Raw genomic sequence first — 23,589 nt, 5'->3', positions numbered from 1 at the left:
AGGCCTTTTGGAGGAGACGGGGAAGCAGCGTGGCTCAGTGGGAAGAGCCCGGGCTTTGGAGTCAGAGGTCATCGGTTCAAATCCCGGCTCTGCCACTTGTCAGCTGTGTGACTTTGGGCAAGTCACTTCACTTCTCTGGGCCTCAGTTCCCTCATCTGTAAAATGGGGATTAAGACTGTGAGCCCCCCGTGGGACAACCTGATCACCTTGTAAACTCCCCAGTGCTTAGAACAGTGCTTCGCACATAGTAAGTGCTTAATAAATGCCATCATTATTATTATTATTATTATGTGCCTCCAATAAGACTTTGAATTACATTTGGGAGAGTAATCGTCTGTTGGATATGAGGAGGGAGGGCATTCCAGGCCAGAGGCAGGATAAAGGCGAGAGGTTGATGGTGAGATAGACAAGGGGGAAGTACAGGGAGAAGGTTGGCATTAAACAAGCAAAGTGTGTGGGCTGGATCCTGGCACAGCAGTCTTTGAGGGTCATTGGTGCTGTTTTTCTTCTCACCATAGATCAGTCCCTGCGCCATTGGGGTGAGAGGACACAGTAGATGCACGGACTTTCCCCTCCTCCCTCCCCCAAATACTCTACTGGCACCCACTGGCCTACATCTAGTGCTCAGATCTAGAAAAATAACAAAATGATTGGGGTTTTTAAATAGACACTTACTTTGTGCTAAGCACTAGGGTAAGCTCTGGAGTAGATTTAATACAATCAGATCAGGCACAGTCCTTGTCCAGTACAGTGCTCACCATCTAAGGGGGAGGGAGACAAGGGATTGAACCCCCATTTTATAGAGAAGGAAAGTGAAGCATGGAGAAGTGAATTGACCTGCCCAAGGTCTCCGGCAACAGGCTAGTGGTAGAGGCGGGATTAGAACCCAGGTCGCTTGACCCCCAGGACTGTATTCTCATTACCGAGCCCCGCTGTGCTGACCCGGTATTGAAACAATTGGTGGTATTTTGATTAGGTCACCCCCTTTCCAGGTGAATCCCGGAAACTGAGAGCTGGAGGGGGAGGTAATTCAGCTACTCCAAAAAGCTTTTCACATGGGACCTTGTCGAAGTCTTTTGGCTCATAGTAAGCGCTTAACAAATACCATCATTATTATGATTAAATCAAAATCTATTCTGTCTCTTGGTTTGCCTCTAATCATGGGCAGGTTAGCAAAGTATCAATCGTTAGTGTAGTACTGTACTGAGCGCTTGGGAGAGAACGTTCCCTGCATGCAATGAGTTATGGTCTAGAGGTATGATTTCTATACACAGATGCCCAATCGCGTATCTATGCAGCCAGTTATGTCCAATGATCTGAAGCTTCATTTTCTAGACTACTGATTTGCCAGAAGTAGATGTCAGACTCAACTGGTCTAAATTTCCCAGGATGGCCTCTGGAACTATTAATGATAGCAGTAAAGTTGACAGTTTACTGGACCTCAGGCCCAGAGGCCATTTGTAACAATAGGGTACACGTTCTCACAGAGCATTCAGCAGCTTTCTCTCTCTTCTGAGGTGGCCCCAGCAAATGCGTCCTCTGACTTGTCTCCTCTAAAAACCAGTTGGGCTGCAGGAATTTTTCTCACTTCTTCCCCGCCCAGGAGAGATCAGACTAAAGGAATTGTTGACTTTTTCTGCTCTCTCCTTATCACCCTTAAGTGGGCTGTTTAATGACCAACTATGGTATTTACTGAACATTCACTGTGTTCAGAGCACTGTACTAAGCGTTTAGGAGAGGACACTTGAGTCAGTAGACACGCTCCCTACCCTCAAGGATATTACAGTCTACTGTGCGCTGAACCCTGCACTGAGTGCGTGGGAAAATACAGTGGAGTTAGTAGTCACAATCACTACCTTTGGCCATCCGTTAGCCAACATCTGCTTATGACTCCTGTTGCTTTTGGCTTTGATGTCCCGTACAAGGAGCTGGGTTAGACCTTAAAGATTCTATGGAGGTTGCTTTCTTCCACTGCTACCAGGGGGAGGAGGGGACGCGTGAACCATGCCTCATGTGGGATGTCAGTCGGATTTACTGAGTGCTTACTGGGTGCAGAGTGCTGCACTAAGTGCTTGGGAGAGTACAATATAACAATAGACAGACACATTCCCTGTCCACAAAGAGCTTGCAGTCTAGAAGGAGAGCTACTGCCTAGCCCAAATGTCTTGTAATGGGGCGGGCCTGAACTTTTTGTTGCAGAATAACTCCGTGTCTCCAGCTGAGAGCTTGCGGGCCAGCGAGAAGCACAGGAGTTCCACCGACTACAGCATCGACTCCAAAAAGCGGAAAGCAGAAGAGAAAGACAGCATGAGTCGATATGTAAGCCTCGTCATCTGGGGCCTGGTGGTGGGAGGTGGCCAGACCAGTAGGAAAAAAGGCCACCCTCCACTGCCGTCTCTCTTCCCTGTCCCCCTTGGGCAGGCGGGGTGGGGATTATGGGGGAAATGGATGGACTTGGGGGGTAATTGGGGGGCTTCATTTAGATTCGATAATTTGCTGGCCAAGATATTCTCACACCAAAAGCTTTTCAGAGCCTGTCCTGCTGAGCTCTCCCCAATTCCTGTAAACCAACCAATCAGTGGCATTTATTGCACGCTTGCCTAGTTCTAAGCATTGTGTGAAGCACTTGGGAGAGTACAGCCAGTCAGTCAGTCATATTTATTGAGCACTTAAGGTGTGGAGGGCACTGTACTAAGTGCTTGGCAGAGTACAATATAACAGACACATTCCCTGCCCATAACGGGCTTACAGTCTAGAGGGGGAGACAGACATTAATAGAAATAAATTACAGATACGGACATACTGCTGTCTGTTCTTAAGGGGCTTGCAATAGAATGGGGCTTTTCATGGGCAACGCTGAGCCAGGAGAACTGATTGGTGCCTGTTTTTTGCGCTCTGATGTCCGCCCCCCACCCCGTGACATGAACACACATACACACACACACACCTATACACACGAGAATGACACCTTCTCTCTTGCAGGACAGCGATGGGGACAAGAGCGATGACCTGGTGGTGGATGTGTCTAATGAGGTGAGGGTGAGGGCCGAGGGGGAATTGGTGCTGGGGGGTAGATTTAGTCGATTAAATGAATTTGGCTTTTTCCAAACTCTGTCTTCCGGGGGTGCCGGCTGTCCAGCCTTACCCCTGGAATTCTGAGCCGAAATAAAACAGTGTGGCCTAGTGGGAAGAGCCCGGCCCTGGGAGTCAGAGGACCTGGATTCTAATGCTGGCTCCACCACTTGAATGCTCTCTAGCCATGGGCAAAAAATCACTTCACTTCTGTGCCTCAGCTTCCTTCATGTGCAAAATAGGAATTCAATACCTGCATTCCCTCCTACTTTAACTGTGAGGCCCATGTGGGACCTGTTGAACTTGTATCTTCCCCAGCGTGTGTGGCATGTAGTAAGCACTTAACATATACCACAATTATTATTATTGTTATTACCGATAATATTAACCATGACACAGAGAAATCTGCCACGTGGCCCCTGATTAGGATTTGGGGGAGGGGGCACGTGGTCCCTGGCTCCCCCTCATGTGCCTTTTGTCAGCGAGCCTGAGTAGAGACATTGAGGAGACCCCACCCCTTTTATTCCATTGACATAGATTGTTTCTAAGCCTCACCTTCTCTCCTCCTCCATAAAGCCTAGTTAGCCCCCATTAAGCCCCTAAACCTGAGCCCCCATTTTTTTTTTCCTTTTCCTTAAAGACACATCTCCCTGTTTGGGGAAGGGAGCCAATTTTCCTTGGAGAGGTAGCCAAGGGGGCTCTTATCACCGTCTTATCACCTTAAGCAGACCCTTCCAGGCAAGAAGTCCCGAGATCGGGGGGGTCTGCCCCCCCCCCCCGCCCCCCAAACCCCCCATGCCCCATTCCCTGCCATCGAAGAGTGTCTGCTTGGTTGTTGCTCATTGATTTCTTTTGTTTTTAGGATCCAGCCACGCCCCGGGTCAGTCCAGCCCACTCCCCTCCTGAAAACGGGCTAGATAAGGCCCGAGGACTGAAAAAGGATTCTCCAAATAGCCCCGCCTCAGTCGCCTCCTCCAGTAGTACGCCTTCTTCTAAGACAAAAGACATTGGTCACGTAGGTGGTTCGCTGCTGCTGCTGCTGCTGCCGCTGCCCCTCCTCCTCCGCTCCAGCCTCCAGGGGGAGGGGTCCCTCCCGATGGGAGCCTGGTTCTGTCGGGGGCAGGGAGAGGGGTGTCCGAGATGCCCAGAGACAGTTCAGGAATCCCCTCCCTGCCCTTCCTTGGGTCTTAAGCCCCTTCCCCACCCCACGCCCCACTAATGCCCAGCCAGGTGGAACGTGAGCGCGTGCATGGAATAGCCAGGACTGTGGCCAAGCCCACGAAAGGGGCTTGTCCCATCTCTTTTTTCCCACCTCTCTCTCTTTGCAGAATGACAAATCGTCCACCCCCGGGCTCAAGTCCAACACCCCGACCCCAAGGAACGAGGCCCCCACCCCGGGCACGAGCACAACCCCGGGGCTCCGGCCCATGCCTGGGAAACCACCGGGCATGGACCCGATAGGTAGGCGGGGTGGCGGGTGAGAGGGGCGCTGGTCGGGTGACACCCCCTCCCACCCTGGGTCTATGGACGGTCCCGAATGGAGAGGGTGGATCTGGCCCTGGCGGGCTCCGAGCTTTGCTAGCCTGGGTGGTGGGATGAGGGGGAGGGGTTCCCAAACCAAAGAGCACCCATACCTGTAGTCCTTTATGTGCCAGGGCCATTTTAGACTGGAGCTCTGGTGAACGTTGATGGGAGTAGGAGGGATGGACAGGTAGACGTTGGCAGAGGCGTGGGGCTGTGGGGGGAAGCTCCCTCCCTAGATGCCAACTTTTCATTCTGTAGGCAGGGATTTTCTGGGAGATGGGGCTCAGGAAGGGATGAAGAATGAACGGGCCAGAGAGCCGCCATTTTGGATCTTTTGAGCCCCGGTTAGAAAGTTTCAGGTCCCGTCCAAGGACTGGGATGAGCGAGGCTGTGGGGGGCCTGCCCAGACAGCTGTGGGGGCCTTCACCCCCTTGGGTCCCGCTGAGAGCTATGGGGTCCCCTGGGAGGAATTGGGCCTCGGTCTGTTGCCCCATGGCTCAGGTGGCCCGGTAGAGTCGACCTTCCCCTCCACCCAATGAGGGAGCAGTTGGGGGCTCAGAAGGGGTCGGCCGGGGCCTGCGGCAAGCCTGCCTTCTCCTGTTCCCCCTCAGCCTCTGCCCTGAGGACCCCAATCTCGATTGCCGGTTCCTACGCGACCCCATTCGGCATGATGGGCCATCACGAGATGAACGGCTCCCTGACCAGCCCCGGGGCTTACGCCGGCCTCCACAACATCCCACCCCAGATGAGCGCGGCCGCTGCCGCCGCCGCTGCCTATGGTCGGTCACCAATGGTGAGCTTTGGAGCTGTACGTAACACTTTTGGCTCCTTTCTCGGGGGGTGGAAGGGTGGCGGTGGGAGGAGGGGGTTATCGACAGGTGGGCCTGGGCTGCCGGCCACCATTTGGGACCATGCTTGGCTTCCCGGAGCTCAGAGCATGCCCAACCCTGCTCTGTAATAATAATAATAGTGGTGGTATCTGTTACTGAATGTCGAGCACTGTTCTAAGTGCAAGGGTAGATACAAGCTAATCAGGTTGGACACAGTCCCTGTGCCACATGCGGCTCACAGTCTAAATCACCATTTTACAGTTGAGGGAACTGAGGCACAGAGAAATTGAGTGACTTGCCCAACGTCACACAGCAGACAAACGGTGGAGCTGGGATTAGAACCCAGGTCCTTTTGACTCCCAGACCCAGGCTCTGTACACTAGGCCATGCTGCTTCCCATGATGCTCTGTCAGAGGGAGGTCAGTTCCCACAGCACTTGTGTCCATAGCTGTAATTCATTTATTTCTATTAACGTCTGTCTCCCCCTCTAGACTGTAAACTTGTTGTGGGCAGGGAATGTTTCTGTTAAATTGTTGTATTGTACTCTCCCAAGCGCTTAGTACGGTACTCTGCACACAGTAAGCGCTCAGTAAATACAATTGACTGGCTAAGGCTGGGGCAGGAAGATAACAACCTATTGCTGGCTTAAACTCATTGTGTCTGTTATACTGTACTAAGTGCTTAGTACAGTGCTCTACACACAGTAAGGGCTCAGTAAATACAATTGATTGACTGACAAGGAATAGTGGTAGGAGTAGCAATTATTGAGTGCCCACTGGGTGAAGTTCACTCTACTAGGCACTTGGGCAGTGCAGAATAAAGAAGCGATACACTCCCTGCCCACGAATAGATTTCCCACCTATCTGGTGTTGGGTGATGATGGGGGCTGGATCAGATGACCTCTAGATCTCACCAAGCCCAAGGGCGCTTCAAATTGGCCAATCGGGGACTGCCATCTTGGGGTTGGTGGGAGAAGAAGCCTTGGAAAGGTCCCTGGGAGCTATGAGGAGAAGAGATGGGGTGAGGGTGCGGGGGAGGCCTAGATGAATTTGAGTGAAGCAGAGGGGGAGACAGTGCTGTTGGGCCGGGCTGATCTGCTCCGGTCTAGGGAAAGCTCACGCCTCGCGGGTCCATTTCCCAGGTTGGTTTTGACCCTCACCCGCCAATGCGCGCCACTGGACTGCCGTCGGGTCTTGCCTCCATCCCTGGAGGGAAACCGTAAGTGTCTGCGACTCTACACCATCCCTTCTGTCGAATCCGGTAGGAGGGGAGGTGCGGGGGATGCTCATCCTGTCCTGGGAACACTGGTAGACACTACTCCCCTCAGGAGGGGGATGGGACAGAGCCATGGCCCTTTTCTTTCCCAACTGAGCCTTAATGGCGTCTGGGGAAATCCATCAGCCAATGCAGCTTAGTGGACAAGGCCCAGGAGCAGTATTTATTAAGTGCTTACTGTGTGCTGAGCACTGTTCTAGGCATGGCGCAGAAATCCACAGCTCGAAGTGAAATGCAGTCTCTGAACCTTCAGAGTTGCCCGATCCAAAAATAGGTGGACTCTGGTTATCCATTTTTTAATAGAAGCAGGGCATGAGGAGGAGGTGGAGGAGGAGGAGGATGAAAAGGAGAGAGTGTCCTAGAGTGCGTGATGTGTGTGATGGTTGGCCGGAAATCCCGCCTCCCCCTCACCTGGTAGGGGACCAGGCATGACTTCTGGAGACGGAGTGGACCAGCGTTTAGTGCCCTGTTTATTAAGCGCCGAAGAGGCACCGGGGTTGATACGTGATAATGAGATTGCACCCAGGCCCCGTCCCACACGGGTTCCGAGGCCATCCTGTTTCCCAGGGCGAGGACCCCAGGATCCAGAGGATCCGAGGCGGTTGCCCGAGGACACCCAGCCGGCTGAGCGGGGATCAGAACCAGGATCTTCAGGCTCCCAGCCCGGGGCCGGTGGCGGTGTCCGTGGGGCCAGGGCCGGGCATTGATGGGGCCCCGCCCTCTCCTCCCCACCCGTTTCAGGGCGTACTCGTTTCACGTGAGCGCGGACGGGCAGATGCAGCCAGTGCCGTTTCCGCACGATGCCCTGGCTGGGCCAGGCATTCCCCGCCATGCCCGACAGATCAACACACTGAGCCACGGCGAGGTGGTCTGCGCTGTGACCATCAGCAACCCCACCCGCCACGTCTACACTGGCGGCAAGGGCTGCGTCAAGATCTGGGACATCAGCCAGCCCGGCAGCAAGAGCCCCATATCCCAGCTGGACTGTTTGGTGAGTGCCCCCTGGGTTCTGGGGTGACCGCATCACCTGTCACGAGAATGATGATGATGGGAATAATACCAATAACAATTATAATGATTGGGGTAAGAATGATGATGAAAATAATAACAATAATAATAATTGGGGTATCTGTTTAGTGCTTACTATTACTCTACCTTTTATTTTTTTGTGGCAGTTGTTAAGCGCTTACTATATACCAGGCTCTGTTCTAAGCCCTGGGGTAGACTCAAATTGATCAGGGTCGATGGAGTCTGGAGTCCCTGTCCCATGTAGACTAGACTGTGAGCCTGTTGTTGGGTAGGGACCGTCTCTATATGCTGCCGACTTGTACTTCCCAAGTGCTTAGGACAGTGCTGTGCACACAGTAAGCGTGCAATAAATTCATTCATTCAGTCAGTCAGTCATATTTATTGAGCACTTACTGTGTGCAGAGCCCTGTACTAAGCGCTTGGGAGCACGATTGAATGAGTGGATGAATGAATATAGGGCTCACATTCTTAATCCTCATTTTACAGATGAGGGAACTGAGGCAAAGAGAGGCGAAGTGACTTGCCCAAAATCCCTCAGCAGACAAGCGGTGGAGCCAGGATTTAGAACCCAGGTCCTTCTGACTCCCAGGCTCATGCTGACCCACTAGACCACGCTGCTTCTCTAATTTACCATTTGCTCTACCATTACACTATTACTCTACCATTTCTCCTCTCTGTACTCTATTTTAACATCTGTCTTCCAGAAGAAGCGTGGCGTAGTGGAAAGAGCACAGGCTTGGGAGTCAGAGATCATGGGTTCTAATCCTGTCTCTGTCACTGTCAACTATGTGACTTTGGGCAAGTCACTTAACTTCTCTGTGCCTCAGTTACCTCATCTGGAAAATGGGTATTATGATTGCGAGCCCCACCTGGGACAACCTGATAACCTTGTATCTCCCCCAGCGCTTAGAGCAGTGCTTGGCACATAGTAAGCACTTAACAAATACCATCATTACTATTATTATTATAATAAGCACCTTGTGGGAAGGGATCATGTCTACTGATTCTAATAATAATGATGATGATGGTGTTCGTTAAGCACTTATTATGTGCCAGGCACTGTACGAAGCCCAGGGGTAGATACAAGAAAATTGAGTTGAACACAGTCCCTGTCCCATGTGGGGCTCACATTCTCAATCCCCATTTTACAAATGAGGTAACTGGGGATCAGAGAAGTGAAGTGGCTTGCCAAAGGTCAGACAGCAGACAAGTGGCAGAGCTGGGATTAGAACCCATGATCTCTGACTCCCGGGCCCATTCTCTTTCCACTAGGCCATGCTGCTTCTCTATTTTGTTGTACAATTCTATTGGATTGTCCTGGCCCAGGTGCTTAGTACAATGAATAGCGTTGAATGATGCCTCAAAGATGAACTTGTCTAATTGAATAGACGAAGGAGAGGCTGGGTCCTCAGCGAGTTCTTCTTGGGTATCCTGTCCCACACAGGAGGCTCTTAGACTTGAAGAAGTGTCAGGACCACACTGCAAATAATAATATTTGTGGTATTTGTTAAGCACTTACTATATGCCAGCCACTGTACCAAATGCTGGGGTGGATACAGGTAAATCGTGTTGGACACAGTCCCTGTCCCATGTGGGGCTCACAGTCTTAATCCCCATTTTCCAGATGAGGGAACTGAGGCAGAGAGGAGTGAAGTGACTTGCCCAAGGTCACACAGCAGGCAAGGGGCAGAGCCGGGATTAGAACCCAGGTCCTTCTGACTCCCAGACTTGTTCTCTGTCCACTAGGTCACGCTGCTTTATGGCTTCCACTGGGGAGTGGGGATCTTTCTAAGCAGTCATGTATCAGGCACTTTACTCACTGCTGAGGTAGATAAAAGATCAGCAGGTCCCACATGGGGCTCACAATTTAAGTAGCCCATTTTGCTAAATGAGGGAACTGAGAGGGAAGGGAAGTGACTTAGCCAAGGTCGCATAGTGGGCAAACCAGCTGAACTCAGGTCTCCTGACTCCCAGTGGTGCCACAGTGGCACCCCACCCTGGCATGAGGAGGGCAGCGAAATGAGAAAGAGGAGGACAGGGCGATACTGGGGGCAGAGGTTCCCTGGTTGGAGGTGGGAGACAGAGGCTGTCGGGGAGGAAGGGAGGGAGGGCCAGGGGAGCAACTAATTCTGGGAGCCCACCGTGGACGCTCTTTCCCCTTCCCCAGAACCGGGACAACTACATCCGCTCCTGCAAACTCCTGCCGGACGGCCGCACACTGATCGTGGGCGGGGAGGCCAGCACACTGACCATCTGGGACCTGGCCTCCCCGACGCCCCGGATCAAGGCGGAGCTGACCTCATCGGCCCCCGCGTGCTACGCCCTGGCCATCAGCCCCGATGCCAAAGTCTGCTTCTCCTGTTGCAGCGACGGCAACATCGCCGTGTGGGACCTGCACAACCAGACACTGGTCAGGTCAGCCCAGGGGACCCCCCCCCAACCCACCCACCAAGCCTGGACGTGCGGCCCCTGGGCTGGGGAGGCTGGGGGACGGAGGTGACCGCCGAGGCCAGCTTTGGTACCGTCCCATCCACTAACTATGCCCAAAGCGCCACTGTCTACACTTAAAACCAATAGTAGTAATTATAATTATGGTATTAAGCACTTACTCTGTGCCAAACTCTGTTCCAAGCACTGGGATAGATCCAAGGTAATCAGCGTGGATGCAATCCCTGTCTCCCACGGGGCTCACAGTTTTAGTCCCCATTTGATGGATGAGGTAACTGAGGCCCAATGAAGCGACTTGCCCGAGGTCACCCAGCAGGCACGTAGTGAAGCCGGGATTAGAAGCCACATCGTCTGACTCCTAGGCCCGTGCTCTTTCTGCTAGGCCACACGAGTGTCCTCCACCCCTTGGGCAGGTAGCATCCAGTCAGGGCAGTGGAACCCCCTCCTCCCCATCCCCCCATTCTGTGGCTGTTGGGCCCTGGGAGCAGCCTCAGGACCACCAGGAACAGCAGCGCTTTCCCCACCACGCCCCCCACTGGTCCCCCATGCCTGGGAGTGGCCCTGGGGCTCGAACCGAGGTCTCACGGGGGGTCAGGCCCTGGCCTTGGGGCGCCTCCTCAGGATATCGGGCAGGGATGGTCCTCCTGGCCCCATGGGGGTCAAGGCCTCCGTGGCCGGGGCAGTGGGACAGGGACCCCAAGGAGCTCGGGGAGGTGGCCCTCCCGCTGCCGGACTGAGTGGGTCTTGTGGTCGGTGGGCCTCCGCAGGCAGTTTCAAGGCCACACGGACGGGGCCAGCTGCATCGACATCTCCCACGACGGCGCCAAGTTGTGGACCGGTGGCCTGGACAACACCGTGCGCTCCTGGGACTTGCGCGAGGGCCGCCAGCTGCAGCAGCACGACTTCACCTCCCAGGTGAGCGTGCCCCCCCCCCCCCCCCCCCCCCCCCCGAGCCATATATATATCTAGGAAACTTGGTGGCCCACAGAGCGTTCAAGGAATTGGCGAGCTAAACCATCTCCTTTCCTTCTTTCGACTAGGCAGGGTTGGAGGGCAGCCAGTCCCACTGCCTGTGACTCTTTTATCCGGTTCCCCCCTCTCCCTGCATATCAATCAAATGTATTTATTGAGCGCTTACTATGTGTAGAGCACTGTACTAGGTGCTTGGGAGAGCACAGTATAACAGAATTAGCAGACACATTCCCTGCCCACAGCGAGCTTATGGTCTAGATCATTTTTCAAGATGGCTCTCCATTGTGGGATTCAGTACCGTTGCCAGTTACGGTATCAGTGAGGGTGGGAGAGCCTAGTCTCTCCCCCCTTTCAACTCCAATTTGAGCCCCATTTTACAGGTGAGGAAACAGGTGCAGAGAGGGGCAGTGACTTGCCCTTGGTCACGCAGCAGGCCAGTGACAGAGCTGGGACTACGACCCCCACCGCCTTGCCCCCAGTCCGGAGCTCTTCCTTTTAGACCAGGCTGGCTCCCCTGGGGGAAGGAGAGGGCCTGGGTCATGGTGACCCCAGGGGTCTAAGGCTGAGGTTCTAACGGAACAAGTAGTCAGCAAAGAGGGCTGCTAAGATCAGCTTTGTTTAGATCAGAGTATTGATCAACTGCTTACTATGTGCTCATTTGGAGTAGAAACAGCACAATCAGATCAGATGTAGTCCCTTGTTCCATTTGGGGGTCAAAAGCGCACATGCGTGCGCGCGCGTGCACACACACACACACATACACACACACACACACACACGTGCATGCGCAGAGGAACTCATGTACAGGCTGGTACACACGCAAGCAAAGAAATGCATGTATAGGCACATGTGCATGCACACACACACACAAACACATAGGCAAATACACACACCAGTAAAGGAACACGTGCCTAGGAACACATGTCCAAGTGCGCACACATGCACAGGCCTGGGCCCTGGGGGCAGGCCTGCCCACGACGTGACGTGCTGTGGCTTGGGGTGAGCGTGGCCTCTTTAGGCATCTGAAGGAGCACGGGGAAGGGAGAGCAGGAGGCTGTGCAGGAGAACAAGGATCCCTTTTGGGCTTTTCCGTGGGCACTGTTAGCAGGTGCCATGTGGACATGGGGTGAACACTTACCATGTGTCAAGCACTATGCTAAGTGCCGGAGTAGATACAAATCATTTAGGTCCCCATCCCACATGGGACTCACAGTCTGAGAAGGAGGGAGGGCAGGTATTGAATCTCCATTTTACGGTTGAGGAAACTGAGGCTCAGAGCACAGAAATGGCAGAGCCGGGATTAGAACCCAGGTCCTCCGACTCCCAGGCCCATGCTCTTTGCACTAGGCTACCACTGCCTTGGCTGAATCACTATTATTGTTGATGGGTATTTTGAGTAATTTAAGGTGGTGGTAGATGATTATCAAAATGGTAATACCGATGATGATGCTATACTCACCTTGAATTTGTGCCAGGCTTCTATTTTCCCAGTCACTGTCCCAGTGATTATTTCACTTAACTCTCCTAAATCCTCCTAAAATCATACCTCCTCCAAGAGGACCTCCCTGACTAAGCCCTTTATTTCTCCTATTCCCCATTCCCCCCGTCTCACATGGGATTCAGTATCAGTCCCCATTTTACAGGTGAGGTAACTGCGGCACAGAGAAATGAATGACTTGTCCGAAGTCACACAGCAGACAAGTGGCAGAGCCGGGGTTAGAACCCACGACCTTCTGACTCGCAGGCCCGTTCTCTATCCTCTGTGCCATGCTGCTTCCCCGTGAGAGCCCCCAGTCTTAAGGGGGGCAGGGGAGTCCCCCCAAACTGACCTCATTATGGCTGCCTGCCCCTGGGGGAGATCCCAGCCGGGGTCAGCTGGACCTGACCCACTGTCTTTCTCTGCAGATCTTCTCCCTGGGATACTGCCCGACCGGTGAGTGGCTGGCAGTGGGCATGGAGAGCAGCAATGTAGAAGTCCTGCACCACACCAAGCCCGATAAATATCAGCTGCACCTGCATGAGAGCTGTGTGCTCTCCCTGAAGTTTGCCTATTGCGGTAAGGGTCGGGGGTACCCCAGCATCCTCTCTGCCCCTCAGCCACACCACCCTCCCAGCCCCTCTTGGGTCAGGGAGCATTGGCACGAGAGGGGCGTGGATGACCACCGCTCCGACCCCCTCCCCCAACTTCCGCATACTCAGCATCCATCCTGCTGGGCATGGCCCCAGGGAAAACGGGTGGCTGGGCGGGTCCGGGTCCTCAGTGAGCCATCAGCCCCGCCTGATGGAGGGCAGGGTGGGCCAAATCAAGTTATTGTCCAGATCTGAAGCCTGGCCATAAGCCCTGTGCCGTCTGTGCCAGCCGGCACTTGAAGGTTGCTCTCCTGGACCCCCGTCCTTTAGGGGAGTGGGATTCCACCATCCCATCATCATCATCAGCCATCCAATTTTACCAGAGCCATGCCCCAGCCCTCTCTCCTCCTCCTCTGCTCAAATGGGGGCAAGGAGCCTTGGAGCGCTCCATGGGAAAATGTCTCCTCTGTCCTTCAAAAATCCTTGGAAGTGGGAGTTTCCACTGAGGAAGGATCTCTGGACGACATTTCCACAAGGCCCCAGGACCTCTTTGATATGTGATTGAGGGCGGGGACCGGGTGGGCGGGTCTTTGGCTTTTTTGGTCCATAATGCATGAGGTGTGCTGCTGTGTTCCTTCAGGAAAGTGGTTCGTCAGCACCGGGAAAGATAACCTTCTCAACGCCTGGCGAACACCGTATGGAGCCAGCATCTTCCAGGTGAGGGCACAGGCGAGTGGGTGGGCAAGTTCTCTCCTTATTCTTCCTTGGGGTGGGGCAGACGCAGATTTTGTCTCCTCCCCGCCTTCTCCCACCCACAGGGGTCGAAGAGACAGGACTGTGCCCACAGGCTCAGGCCGGTCGTGTCTAGAGAAAGCAGCGTGGCCCAGGCCTGGGAGTCAGAGGATTTGGGTTTTAGTGCTGGCTTTGCCAATTGCTTGCTGTGTGACCTTGGGTGAGTCACTTCACTTCTCTGGGGCTCAGTTCCTCAACTGTAAAATGGGGATTCAATACCCATTCTCCCTCCTACTTAGACCTTGAGCCCCATGCAGGACAGAGACTATGTCCGATCAAATTAACTTGAATCTACCCCAGTGCTTAGAATAGTGTTTGACAGATGGTAAGCACTTAAAGAAGTACCATGAAAAAGAATAGGGTGGGGGGATCCGAGCCTGTAGAAGCATTGAGTAGCTCGAGAAGCAGCGTGGCTCAGTGGAAAGAGCCCGGGCTTTGGAGTCAGAGGTCATGGGTTCAAATCCTGGCTCTGCCAACTGTCAGCTGTGTGATTTTGGGCAAGTCACTTCTCTGTGCCTGTAAAATCTCCAAAATGGAGATTAAAACTATGAGCTCCCCGTGGAACAACCTGATCACCTTGTAACCTCAGTGCTTAGAACAGTGCTTTTGCACATAGTAAGTGCTTAACAAATACTATTATTATTGTTATTATTACCAGGCTGAACGCTGGGATGGAGCAGTGACTCAGACCCCCTTGGGATGGGACGAGTGTTAGCTTTTTTTTCTTGGCAGTTGGGCGAGGTTGGGAGGGTCTCAATTGATCGATCGCCGGACAGGATTCCTGGAGCGCCTGCAGAGAGTTCGGCTCTGTACTAAGCACCTGGGAAAGAACAGCAGTAAAGCCACCCTCAAGGAGCTGACAATCTAATGGGGCGTAGATGTAAATGATGACCAGAGAGTGAAAGCTGGAGGAACATGAAAAAAGCAGGGAGCAGAATACACATATGGGGAAAAAATAATAATCATAATGCTGCTATTAAGCACTTTCTATATGCTAACTGTTAAGCACTGTCTATACGCTAACCATCAGGTTAGATGTAATATTGTCAACTCAGTGCCTGTCCCACGTGGGGCTCGTAGACTTGGGGCAGCAGGGTGTTGAAGAGGGATTTCCTCCCCATTTTACAGAGGAGGATCCTGAGGCCTGGAGAAGTCAAGTGACTCTCCCTAGGTCACCCAGCAGACAAGCGGCAGAGTAGAGACTAGAACCCAGGTCTCCTGACTCCCAGTCCTGTGCTCTTTCTTTTTAGAGTGATATATGTTAAGTGTTTACTGTGTGCCAGGCACTGTTTTAAGCACTGGGGGAGATACAAGGTAATCTGGTTGGACACAGTCCCTGTCCCACCTGGGGCTCACAGTCTTAAAATCCCCAGCGTACAGTTGAGTTAATTGAGGCACAGAGAAGTGAAGTGACTTGCCTGAGGTCACACAACAGACAAGTGGCAGAGCCTGGATGAGAACCCAGGACCTCCTGGCTCCCAGGCCCATGCTCTTTCCACTAGGGCCATGCTGCTTCTTTCCACCAGGCCGCACTGCTCAAATAATGGAATGCACAGTATATAAATAAGGTATAAAAATACGGAAAAACCTTCTCAAGTCCCGAGTGCTTGACGACAAGGCTAAAGTGCCTAAGTAATGAGGGTGATTGTTGGGATGTTAGAAATCAATCAGTCAATTTTTCGTATTTATTGAACACTCACTGTGCGCAGAGCACTGTACTAAGCACGTGGGAGAGTACAGTATAACAGAGTTAGTAGACACATTCCCGCCCACAGCAAGCTTACCGTGGGATCCAGAAAAGGGACTAACTGCCTCCTCTTTTTCTCTTCCTCCAGTCGAAAGAATCCTCATCTGTCTTAAGTTGCGACATTTCTGCGGATGACAAATACATCGTAACAGGCTCTGGTGACAAGAAAGCCACAGTTTACGAGGTCATCTATTAAACGGCAAGCTCCGAAACCCGGGCTGTGGTCCGATAGCGTAACTACCAGGCTCCGAAGGATGGCGGGAAGAGGAACCGAGCGCAGCCAGGCGTTTTAAGGATGGTTTCTGGCCAGCCGGGCTAGAGATGGGACCCTTCACAGTCTCAGACTAACGTGCATGGATTAATGCGCTTGGATGATTCTGATCTCTCTCTCTGTCTCCCCACGGCCCACAAAACTCCTGGCCGATAATGTAAGACGGATTTATTTGGAGGTGTGTGAGCAAAGGTACCAGACAAAAGAAGGCCTCTTACTCCAAATTTTTCTCTTTTTTTTTTTTGCCTCCTGTCTATATTTCACAGGCACTATAATGGCTCACTCTCACATTGGGTTTTTCTTTTTTTTTTTTTTTTCTGATTTTATTTTCCCATCGCATCCTGCACAGGACTTGTGAAAAATGTAAATATTGGACTAAGCTCAGATCGAACGAGGTGGGAAAAGACCGCTCTCTCTTCCCGTCGGGTACACTTAGCCGTGGATTTTGTCTGCTGTAATTGTAACCCACTGATGGTGGTGGCAATTTTTTTCCCTTCCTTTTTTAAAGTTCCCACCCGAAGTGGGGGGAAAAGAATCCTCTTTTTTTAAAAAAAATTTTTAATTTTTTTTTTGACCTGCAGCTCGTAACCAGGTAGAGCAGAAGGCCTAGCCACTGGTGATAGCTGCTCTTCTGTTGTACATGTGAATTGTTTGGTGTGTGAGTCAAAATTTTCGAACACTGTATGGACCCGAAGTGCTGTTGGATTGGATCGGCGGCTACTGATGGACAGGCAGCAGAACCAATCAAATTTGACGTGGATTTTTTGGGGGGGGGGTTCAGGGGGGTGGGGGGAGGGAAACGGGGAGGGGGCCCAGATGTTTGAAGAACATGGAAGATTTACGTTCAAGCCAACTTCCCCCCAGACCTTGTCTGCTCTTTGGACACGAACCATCCAAGGAATAACTTCAAGGAAAGCATCGCAAAAACCAGCTCAGGGAGCTTCCAGAGAAAACAGCAACTGATGTGTCTTTTTGTATTCAAATAAACGTCAAGGATTAGAATGGATAATCTTTAAGATACGTTTTTCTCCCCTTCACCCCCTCCCCCCAAAAAAACATTAGATTACTGTGAAAATGGCTGGGGAGGGAGAAGAAATGGGGAGGGGAGGCAGGGTGAGGGTAGGTGAGAAAGTCGGTTTTCTATTACGTTACACCTTCTTGGCCCATGGTTCAACACATGGAAACGCGAAATGCTCTGACTTTGAATCCAGGCCTCTGCGTGTTTTATTGCCGGTTTTTGAAGAGGAGGAAGTGAAGGGCAAAGATGGGGGATAAAAGCTGGGGGACCCGGTGCACAGCGGAAGCAATTTTTTTATATGACGTTTTTATGGATGATTTTTAGATCTATGATTTCATCGGGACAAGCCCCACCAGGTGTTAAGGTGGGCGATGGCTGCTGTAAACGTTCTGTGGAGAAAAGCAAGGTGGGCCAGTCCCCCATCTTGAGCAGACCGGAAGTTCATTTGGCGTCTGCCAGGAAACGTGGAATGCTGCCCACCCCAGAATGTACCCCTCCTGGGGGCAGAGCTGCCAGGGAGAAAGGTGAAAAGGTCGAATCCGGGGAAAGAAAAATGTAATTATAATGAGCTGTCTTTATATTTTTAAAAGTCTAATATTTAAAGGGTTGGTTTTATCGTGTTGTAACTGTGTTTCTCCCCAAGGCATCTGTCAGCAGAACACACCACAACCACTCTGTCATGTAAATTCAGGAAAAGCTGCCCTTGTTCTGGATGCGCGCACGGCTGAGAAACATTCCTTGGTGTAAGAGATTCAGAATTGGGATGCTGCTCACCAAGTCTCATGGAAAGTGTTTCCTGCACTTCCCGATCTTCGTCGTGGCTCAGAGCATGCTGGGAGATCTGAGGTTTTAAAGTTCCCAAACTGTTACACAAATCTGGAGCTTTGATTTCCTTTGTCAAGACAAACTGCTGAGAGCAAAGAAGGCAGGGGCCGGGGAGAGTTTAACCAAGTCCATCAACTCTACACCAAAGTATGTAGCAGAATCTGTACAGCTGTTAATAACTGTTTTTGTAAAAAAGAAAAACAAAAAAACAAAGGAAAAGAAAAGAAAATAAAAAATGAAATGTAATGAATTTCTAACGTAACTCGACGTGTCTAGAAACCGTTCCACTGCAGAAAATTTGCTTGGAGATGTTAATTAAGAAAATGAGAAACCCTCCAGCCCCTAGTATTGCCGTTGACTTGGTTGTTCAATCAATTGGTTGATGATATTTAGTGAACACTTACTGGGTTCAGAGAACTGTACTCAACTCTTGGGAGGATACGATCCCTCCCCTCAAAGAGAAGTAGCGTGGCCTAGGGGGAATATGAAGGGCCTGGGAATCGGAGGACCTGGGTTCTTATACCGGTTCTGCCACTTACCTGCTGTGTGACCCTGGACAAGTCACTTCACTCCCCTGTGCCTCAGTTACTGCTTCTGTAAAATGGGGATTAAGACTGAGCACCGTGTGGGACATGGATTGTATCCAATCTGATTATCCTGTATCTAAGCCCCGTGCTTAGAAAAGTGCCTGGCACATAGCAAGCACTTAACAAATACCGTTTTTTTTTAAAAAAAACCTTGCTGCCCAGTGAGGTGTTGGAGGGAGGGATTTGGGGGTTGAAGGGGTTGTAGTCTGGTCTCTTTGGGGACCGTCCAATTGGCTTCTCACGCCCATGTGAGTGGGCGGTGGCCTGGGGAGAGGGAACTCACGAGAGAGTGGGCCAGCCCTACCCCTCTCTGTCCCCGTCCTTCTGCCCCCCAACCCCCTCACCCAGCAGGATGGCTTTTCCTCCTCGTGGCACTGAGGCATTGTAGCTGCCTTTGGCCTAGAGGGCAGACAATGGCCCTGGAAGAGGTGGGGGTGGGGCCAGAGAGCCAGTCTGCTTTAACTAGAGGAAGCTCAGTCAGCCAGTCAATCGTATTTATTGAGCGCTTCCTGTGTGCAGAGCACTGTACTAAGCGCTTGGGAGAGTACAATATAACGGACACATCTCCTGTCCACAATGAGCTGACAGTTTAGAGTGGGAGACAAACAATGTAAATGGATGAAATTACTGATATGTACGTAAATGCTGTGGGGCCGGAAATGGGGTTGAGTTAAGGGAGTAAGTCGGCAACACAGAAGGGAATGGGAGAAGAGGAAAGAGGACTTAGCAGGGAAGGCCTCTAGGAGGAGTTGTGCCTTCAATAAGGCTTTGAAGAGGTGGAGAGGAATTGTCAGTTGGATTTGAGGAGGGAGGGAGTTCCAGGCCAGAGACAGGATGTTGGCGAGGGGTCGGTGGCGAGAAGCGGAGTTAGCAGGCTGTGTGTAGTTGGAGAGTGGTGAGGTAAGGAAGGAGGGGGCAAGGGATTGAGTGCTTTGAAGTGGATGATAAAGGGTTTCTGTAGATATGGATGGGCAAGTCCTGGAGGTTCTCGAGAGGGGAAGCATGGCTTGAGGCAGGGGTGGAGGCTGAGGGGTCGCCTTCAATCTGAAGTGTTGGGGGAACCCTGGCCAAACCCCAGATTTCTAGTCTGCAGGTGAGTAGGCCAAAGGAGTGGGAGGGCAATCTCTTCCCCCCAATTGGGGCACATGACTAGGCAGAAGGTCCAGTTTGGGGTACCAATCCTGGGAGGAGGTGAGGGATCTGCATTTAGCTACATCGATTTACCCCCCAACCACTACAGCACCTTTCCTCTCCCATTAGTCCTGATCGAGATTCCTGGTGCTCCTTTCCAGGCTTCAGGCCCCGATCATGCTCCGAAGCATCCAGGATGATCATAGAGGCGGGCAGGACCAGAAGATTTGGAAAAGAAGGAAAATGTAGCTGAAACAGTGGCGAGCTAAGGTCAGGTGCCAGCCCGACACAGAGTGTCAGACACAGCCTGACCTAGCTACCTGCCTTTGCTTTGCACCAGGTGGGACAGAGCTCAGAGCTGGAAGTTCTGTCAGAGATGGGCCACGAGCAGGATTCAAGTCTCCCTGTTGGCAAATCCAGACGTTCCCTTTGCCCATTCCCTCATCCAGCCCCCTCCACGTGCACCCAACTGGAAAGGAATAATGATAATGATGGTATTTGTTAAGTGCTTACTATGTGCCAGACACAGTGCTAAACACTGGGGCGGATGCAAGCAAATCAGGTTGGACACAGTCCTTGTCCCTAGTAGGGCTCACAATCTCAATCCCCATTTTACAGATGAAGTAACTGAGGCATAGAGAAGTGAAGTGACTTGCCCAGGGTCACACAGCAGACAGTGGTAGAGCTGGGATTGAAACCCATGACCCACTACCCCATAGTACTTCTCTAATGCAAGCAAAATCACCCAGCAGCCAGGCAGAACCCCAACTGAGCCCTTCTGGGACTTTGGTGGAGTTCAGATTAGCTCCCCCAGGGGAGGCGGAGAAATGGGGGCTGCCAAGCAGCATGGCTTAGTGGATAGAGCACGGGCCTGGAAGTCAGAAGGACTTGAGTTCTGATCCCGGCTCTGTAATTTATCTGCTGTGTGACCTTGGGCAAGCCACTTCTCCAGGCCTCGGTTCTCTCATCTGTAAAATGGGGAAGACCGCGAGCTCCTTGTGGGACAGGGACTGTATCCAACCTGATTCTCCTGCATCTACCTCAGCACTCAGAACAGTGCTTGACACATAATAAGCGCTTAACAAATACCATCACCATTCACCCCTACCCTCCTGGGCGGGGGTCAGCAGACCCATGACCATTCCTGGATTAGAAGCAGCGTGACTTAGTGGATAGAGCACAGGCTTGGGAGTCAGAAGGACCTGACTTCTAATCTTGACTGTACCACATGTCTTTGGTTTGACCTTGGGCAAATCACTTAACTTCTCTGAACCACAGTTACCTCATTAGTAAAATGAGGGTTAAGAATGTGAGCCCCATGTGGGACAGGGACTGTGTCCATCCTGAATATCTACCCAGTACTTGAAACAGTGCTTGGCACACACTAAACGCTTAACAAGTTACCATAATTACAATATGGTAATATTACAATTATTATTATTATTAGAAGCTGAGTCCTCACAGCCAGGGCCTGACTGTACTGTTCCATGGACAGATGTCTGTCAACTGGTTCTGATTCTGAACTGAAGGTTGGCGAGAAACCCCGCCGGCCTGTGAGCTGTCTGGGGCAGGGCCTGATTCGACGATGCGGACTCAGCAGACTCCCTGCCCGGCGTCTTGAAGCGGCTTTACGAGCTGGGTCCTGCCCAGGCGTTAACCCTTCCCAAAGATGAGCAGGAACTCTGCCTCGGGCAGTTCCCGCTCTCCCATTCCCGCTCCTCGCCCCATCCCGCCGCCTCCACTGCCACCTCAGGGAAGACTCCTCCCGAGAGAAGAAGGGAGTAGGATGCTTTTTCCAGAGCCCAGATCCCAGTTTGGAAAGGAAAGGGTCAGCGGAGAACAGGCCACCTCACTCTCCCACTCACCTCACTTCCCGTCCTAATAATTCCCTCTAGTCCTCATTGGAATCAATTGTAGGAAATTGAGGAGGGCGTTGGGTGGTGGCGTTCTGACCCGATAGTGCCAGCCCTCCTGCCTGCCAGGCCCTCCCTGGGCTGCCCATCATCACAGTGGCTTGTGGGAAGAGTTGCAGCCTGCTGCTTTCAGCAAACCAGGTGGCCCAGTGGCAAGCATCCTCTCCCCTCCCCTCGAAGTACAACTTGGGAAGCAGTGTGGCCTAATGGATGGACCACGGGCCTGAGCATCAGAAGTACCTGGGTTCTAGTCCCAGCTCCACCATTCGTCTGCTGTGTGACTTTGGGCAAGTCACTTCATTTCTCTGGGCCTCAGTTACCTCATCTGTAAAATGGGGATTAATAATAATAATAATAATAATGGCATTTGCTAGGTGCTTACTATGTGCCAAGCACTGTTCTAAGCGCTGGGGTAGATACAAGGTAATCAGGTTGTCCCACATGGGGCTCACAGTCTTAATCCCCATTTTATAGATGAAGGAACTGAGGCACAGAGAAGTTGTGACTTGCCCAAGGTCACATAGCAGACAAGTGGCGGAGTCAGGATTAGAACCCATGACCTCTGACTCCCAAGCCTGTGCCCTTTCGACTGTGATCCCCATGAGGGACATTGACTGTCCATCCTGATTACCTTGTATCTACCTCAACACTTAGTACAGTGCCTGGCACATACTAAGTTCCTAACAAATACCTTTAAAAAAACAAAAGGAAACAAAAAGCAATTGGAGCTTGGTCTTGGCTTCTTGGCTCCTGTTTTATTGTACTCTCCCAAGTGCTCCATACAGTGCTCTGCACACAGGAAGCACTCAATAAATATCATCGATTGGTTGATTGAAGGATTCATTCACTCCCATGGCTTCAAACTCCCATCCTTTACCCAGATGACTCCCAGATCTATTCTCTCCAGCTCCGATCTCTATTTCTTTCCAGTCTCCCATTTCATCTTGCCTTCAGGACATCTCTACTTGGAAGTTCCACCAACCTTTCAAACTTTACATATCCAAAACGGAACTCCTCATCTTCCCACCCAAAACCTGTCCTCCCCCGTCTTTGCCCTCATCTTCCATGTCTCACAAGCCCATAAACTTGGTGTTAGCTTTGACTCATCTCTTTCATTCAACCCACATAGTCAGTCTGTCACCAGTTCCTGTCCATTCTTCCTTCACAACATCTCTAGTATCTGCCCTTTCCTCTCCATCCAAACAGCTACCCCACTGATCCAAGCAGTAATCCTCTCCTGCCTCCACTGCTAAATTAGCCTCCTCACTGACCTCCCAGAGGTGATGCGATTTCAGAATTGAAGATTGAAGGTGGAGAGGGCAGTGACTGTGAGTGTTAATATTAACAATAACAATAAAATTAACCAGGGTGTCTTCTTCCTCACAAGTCACCAGTCCATCCAGAGTTTAGGGCAGTAGTGACACACTGCCCTGTAAAGACGAGCTCTAAGGGTCAACTGCCCAGTGATTATTCACTCAATTGTATTTCATTCCATCTATTTGTTGAATGCTTACTGTGTGCAGAGCACTGTACTAAGCGCTTGTGAGAGTACGATATAACCAGATTATTGAACTGGAACCAGGGTTTAACTTTTTTGAGTGGTCTCAGAGGAGAGGCGGGTAACAGGGCGTGAAGGAGGGGTCAGGTGGTGGATAGAGAAGTGAGGGAGAAGGGTTTCCAACTGGCCATCTTCCCTGCCCTTCTTGCCCCTGAACCTTGTCAAGGAGAGGCACAGGATGGAATGGAAAGAGAACAGGGCTGGGAATCCTGGAGACCTGGGTTCTAATTCTGACTCCACCACTTGTCTGTTGGGAGACCATGAGCATGTCACTTACCTTCCTTGTGCCCAAATTTCCTTATCTGTGAAATGGGGATTCAATACCTGTTTTTGTCTCCTTTAGACTGCAAGCATTATGTAGGATATGGACTGTCTGATCTGATTGTATTGTATGTTCCCCAGTGCTTAGCATATACTAAGTACTTAATAGATTCATGATGATGATTATTATTATTGCGTGGGTGTGTATTTTGAGCTTCTGGCTCTCGCTGATATCGCTGGGAGCATATGTGCCAACCGATGGTGAC

General features: G+C 51.6%; 1 protein-coding gene across 8 annotated transcripts in view; it reads left to right on the top strand.

The window, feature by feature from the left end:
* The window catches only part of TLE3 (TLE family member 3, transcriptional corepressor), a 57,514-nt gene extending 40,718 nt beyond the window's left edge, over window positions 1-16,796 (top strand). For 4 of the 8 annotated variants that reach the window (XM_038767093.1, XM_038767092.1, XM_038767090.1 and 1 more), the window contains exons 9-20: window positions 2,200-2,319; window positions 2,983-3,033; window positions 3,935-4,087; window positions 4,401-4,533; window positions 5,208-5,404; window positions 6,568-6,644; window positions 7,443-7,692; window positions 9,898-10,145; window positions 10,946-11,093; window positions 13,056-13,206; window positions 13,861-13,937; window positions 15,848-16,796. In XM_038767093.1, the coding sequence (XP_038623021.1) occupies window positions 2,200-2,319; window positions 2,983-3,033; window positions 3,935-4,087; window positions 4,401-4,533; window positions 5,208-5,404; window positions 6,568-6,644; window positions 7,443-7,692; window positions 9,898-10,145; window positions 10,946-11,093; window positions 13,056-13,206; window positions 13,861-13,937; window positions 15,848-15,955 (1,713 nt within the window). In that variant the 3' untranslated portion in view covers window positions 15,956-16,796. The remainder of the gene's footprint in view (window positions 1-2,199; window positions 2,320-2,982; window positions 3,034-3,934; window positions 4,088-4,400; window positions 4,534-5,207; window positions 5,405-6,567; window positions 6,645-7,442; window positions 7,693-9,897; window positions 10,146-10,945; window positions 11,094-13,055; window positions 13,207-13,860; window positions 13,938-15,847) is intronic. The other 4 variants (XM_038767097.1, XM_038767095.1, XM_038767091.1 and 1 more) reach the window with 2 other exon arrangements.
* The last annotated feature ends 6,793 nt before the right edge of the window (window positions 16,797-23,589 follow it).

Source organism: Tachyglossus aculeatus, chromosome 26 (genome assembly GCF_015852505.1).
Source record: "Tachyglossus aculeatus isolate mTacAcu1 chromosome 26, mTacAcu1.pri, whole genome shotgun sequence".
Taxonomy (NCBI): Eukaryota; Metazoa; Chordata; class Mammalia; order Monotremata; family Tachyglossidae; genus Tachyglossus; species Tachyglossus aculeatus.
The sequence above is the reverse complement of the archived record's forward strand: the minus strand, read 5'-3'. Positions and strand labels throughout refer to the sequence as shown.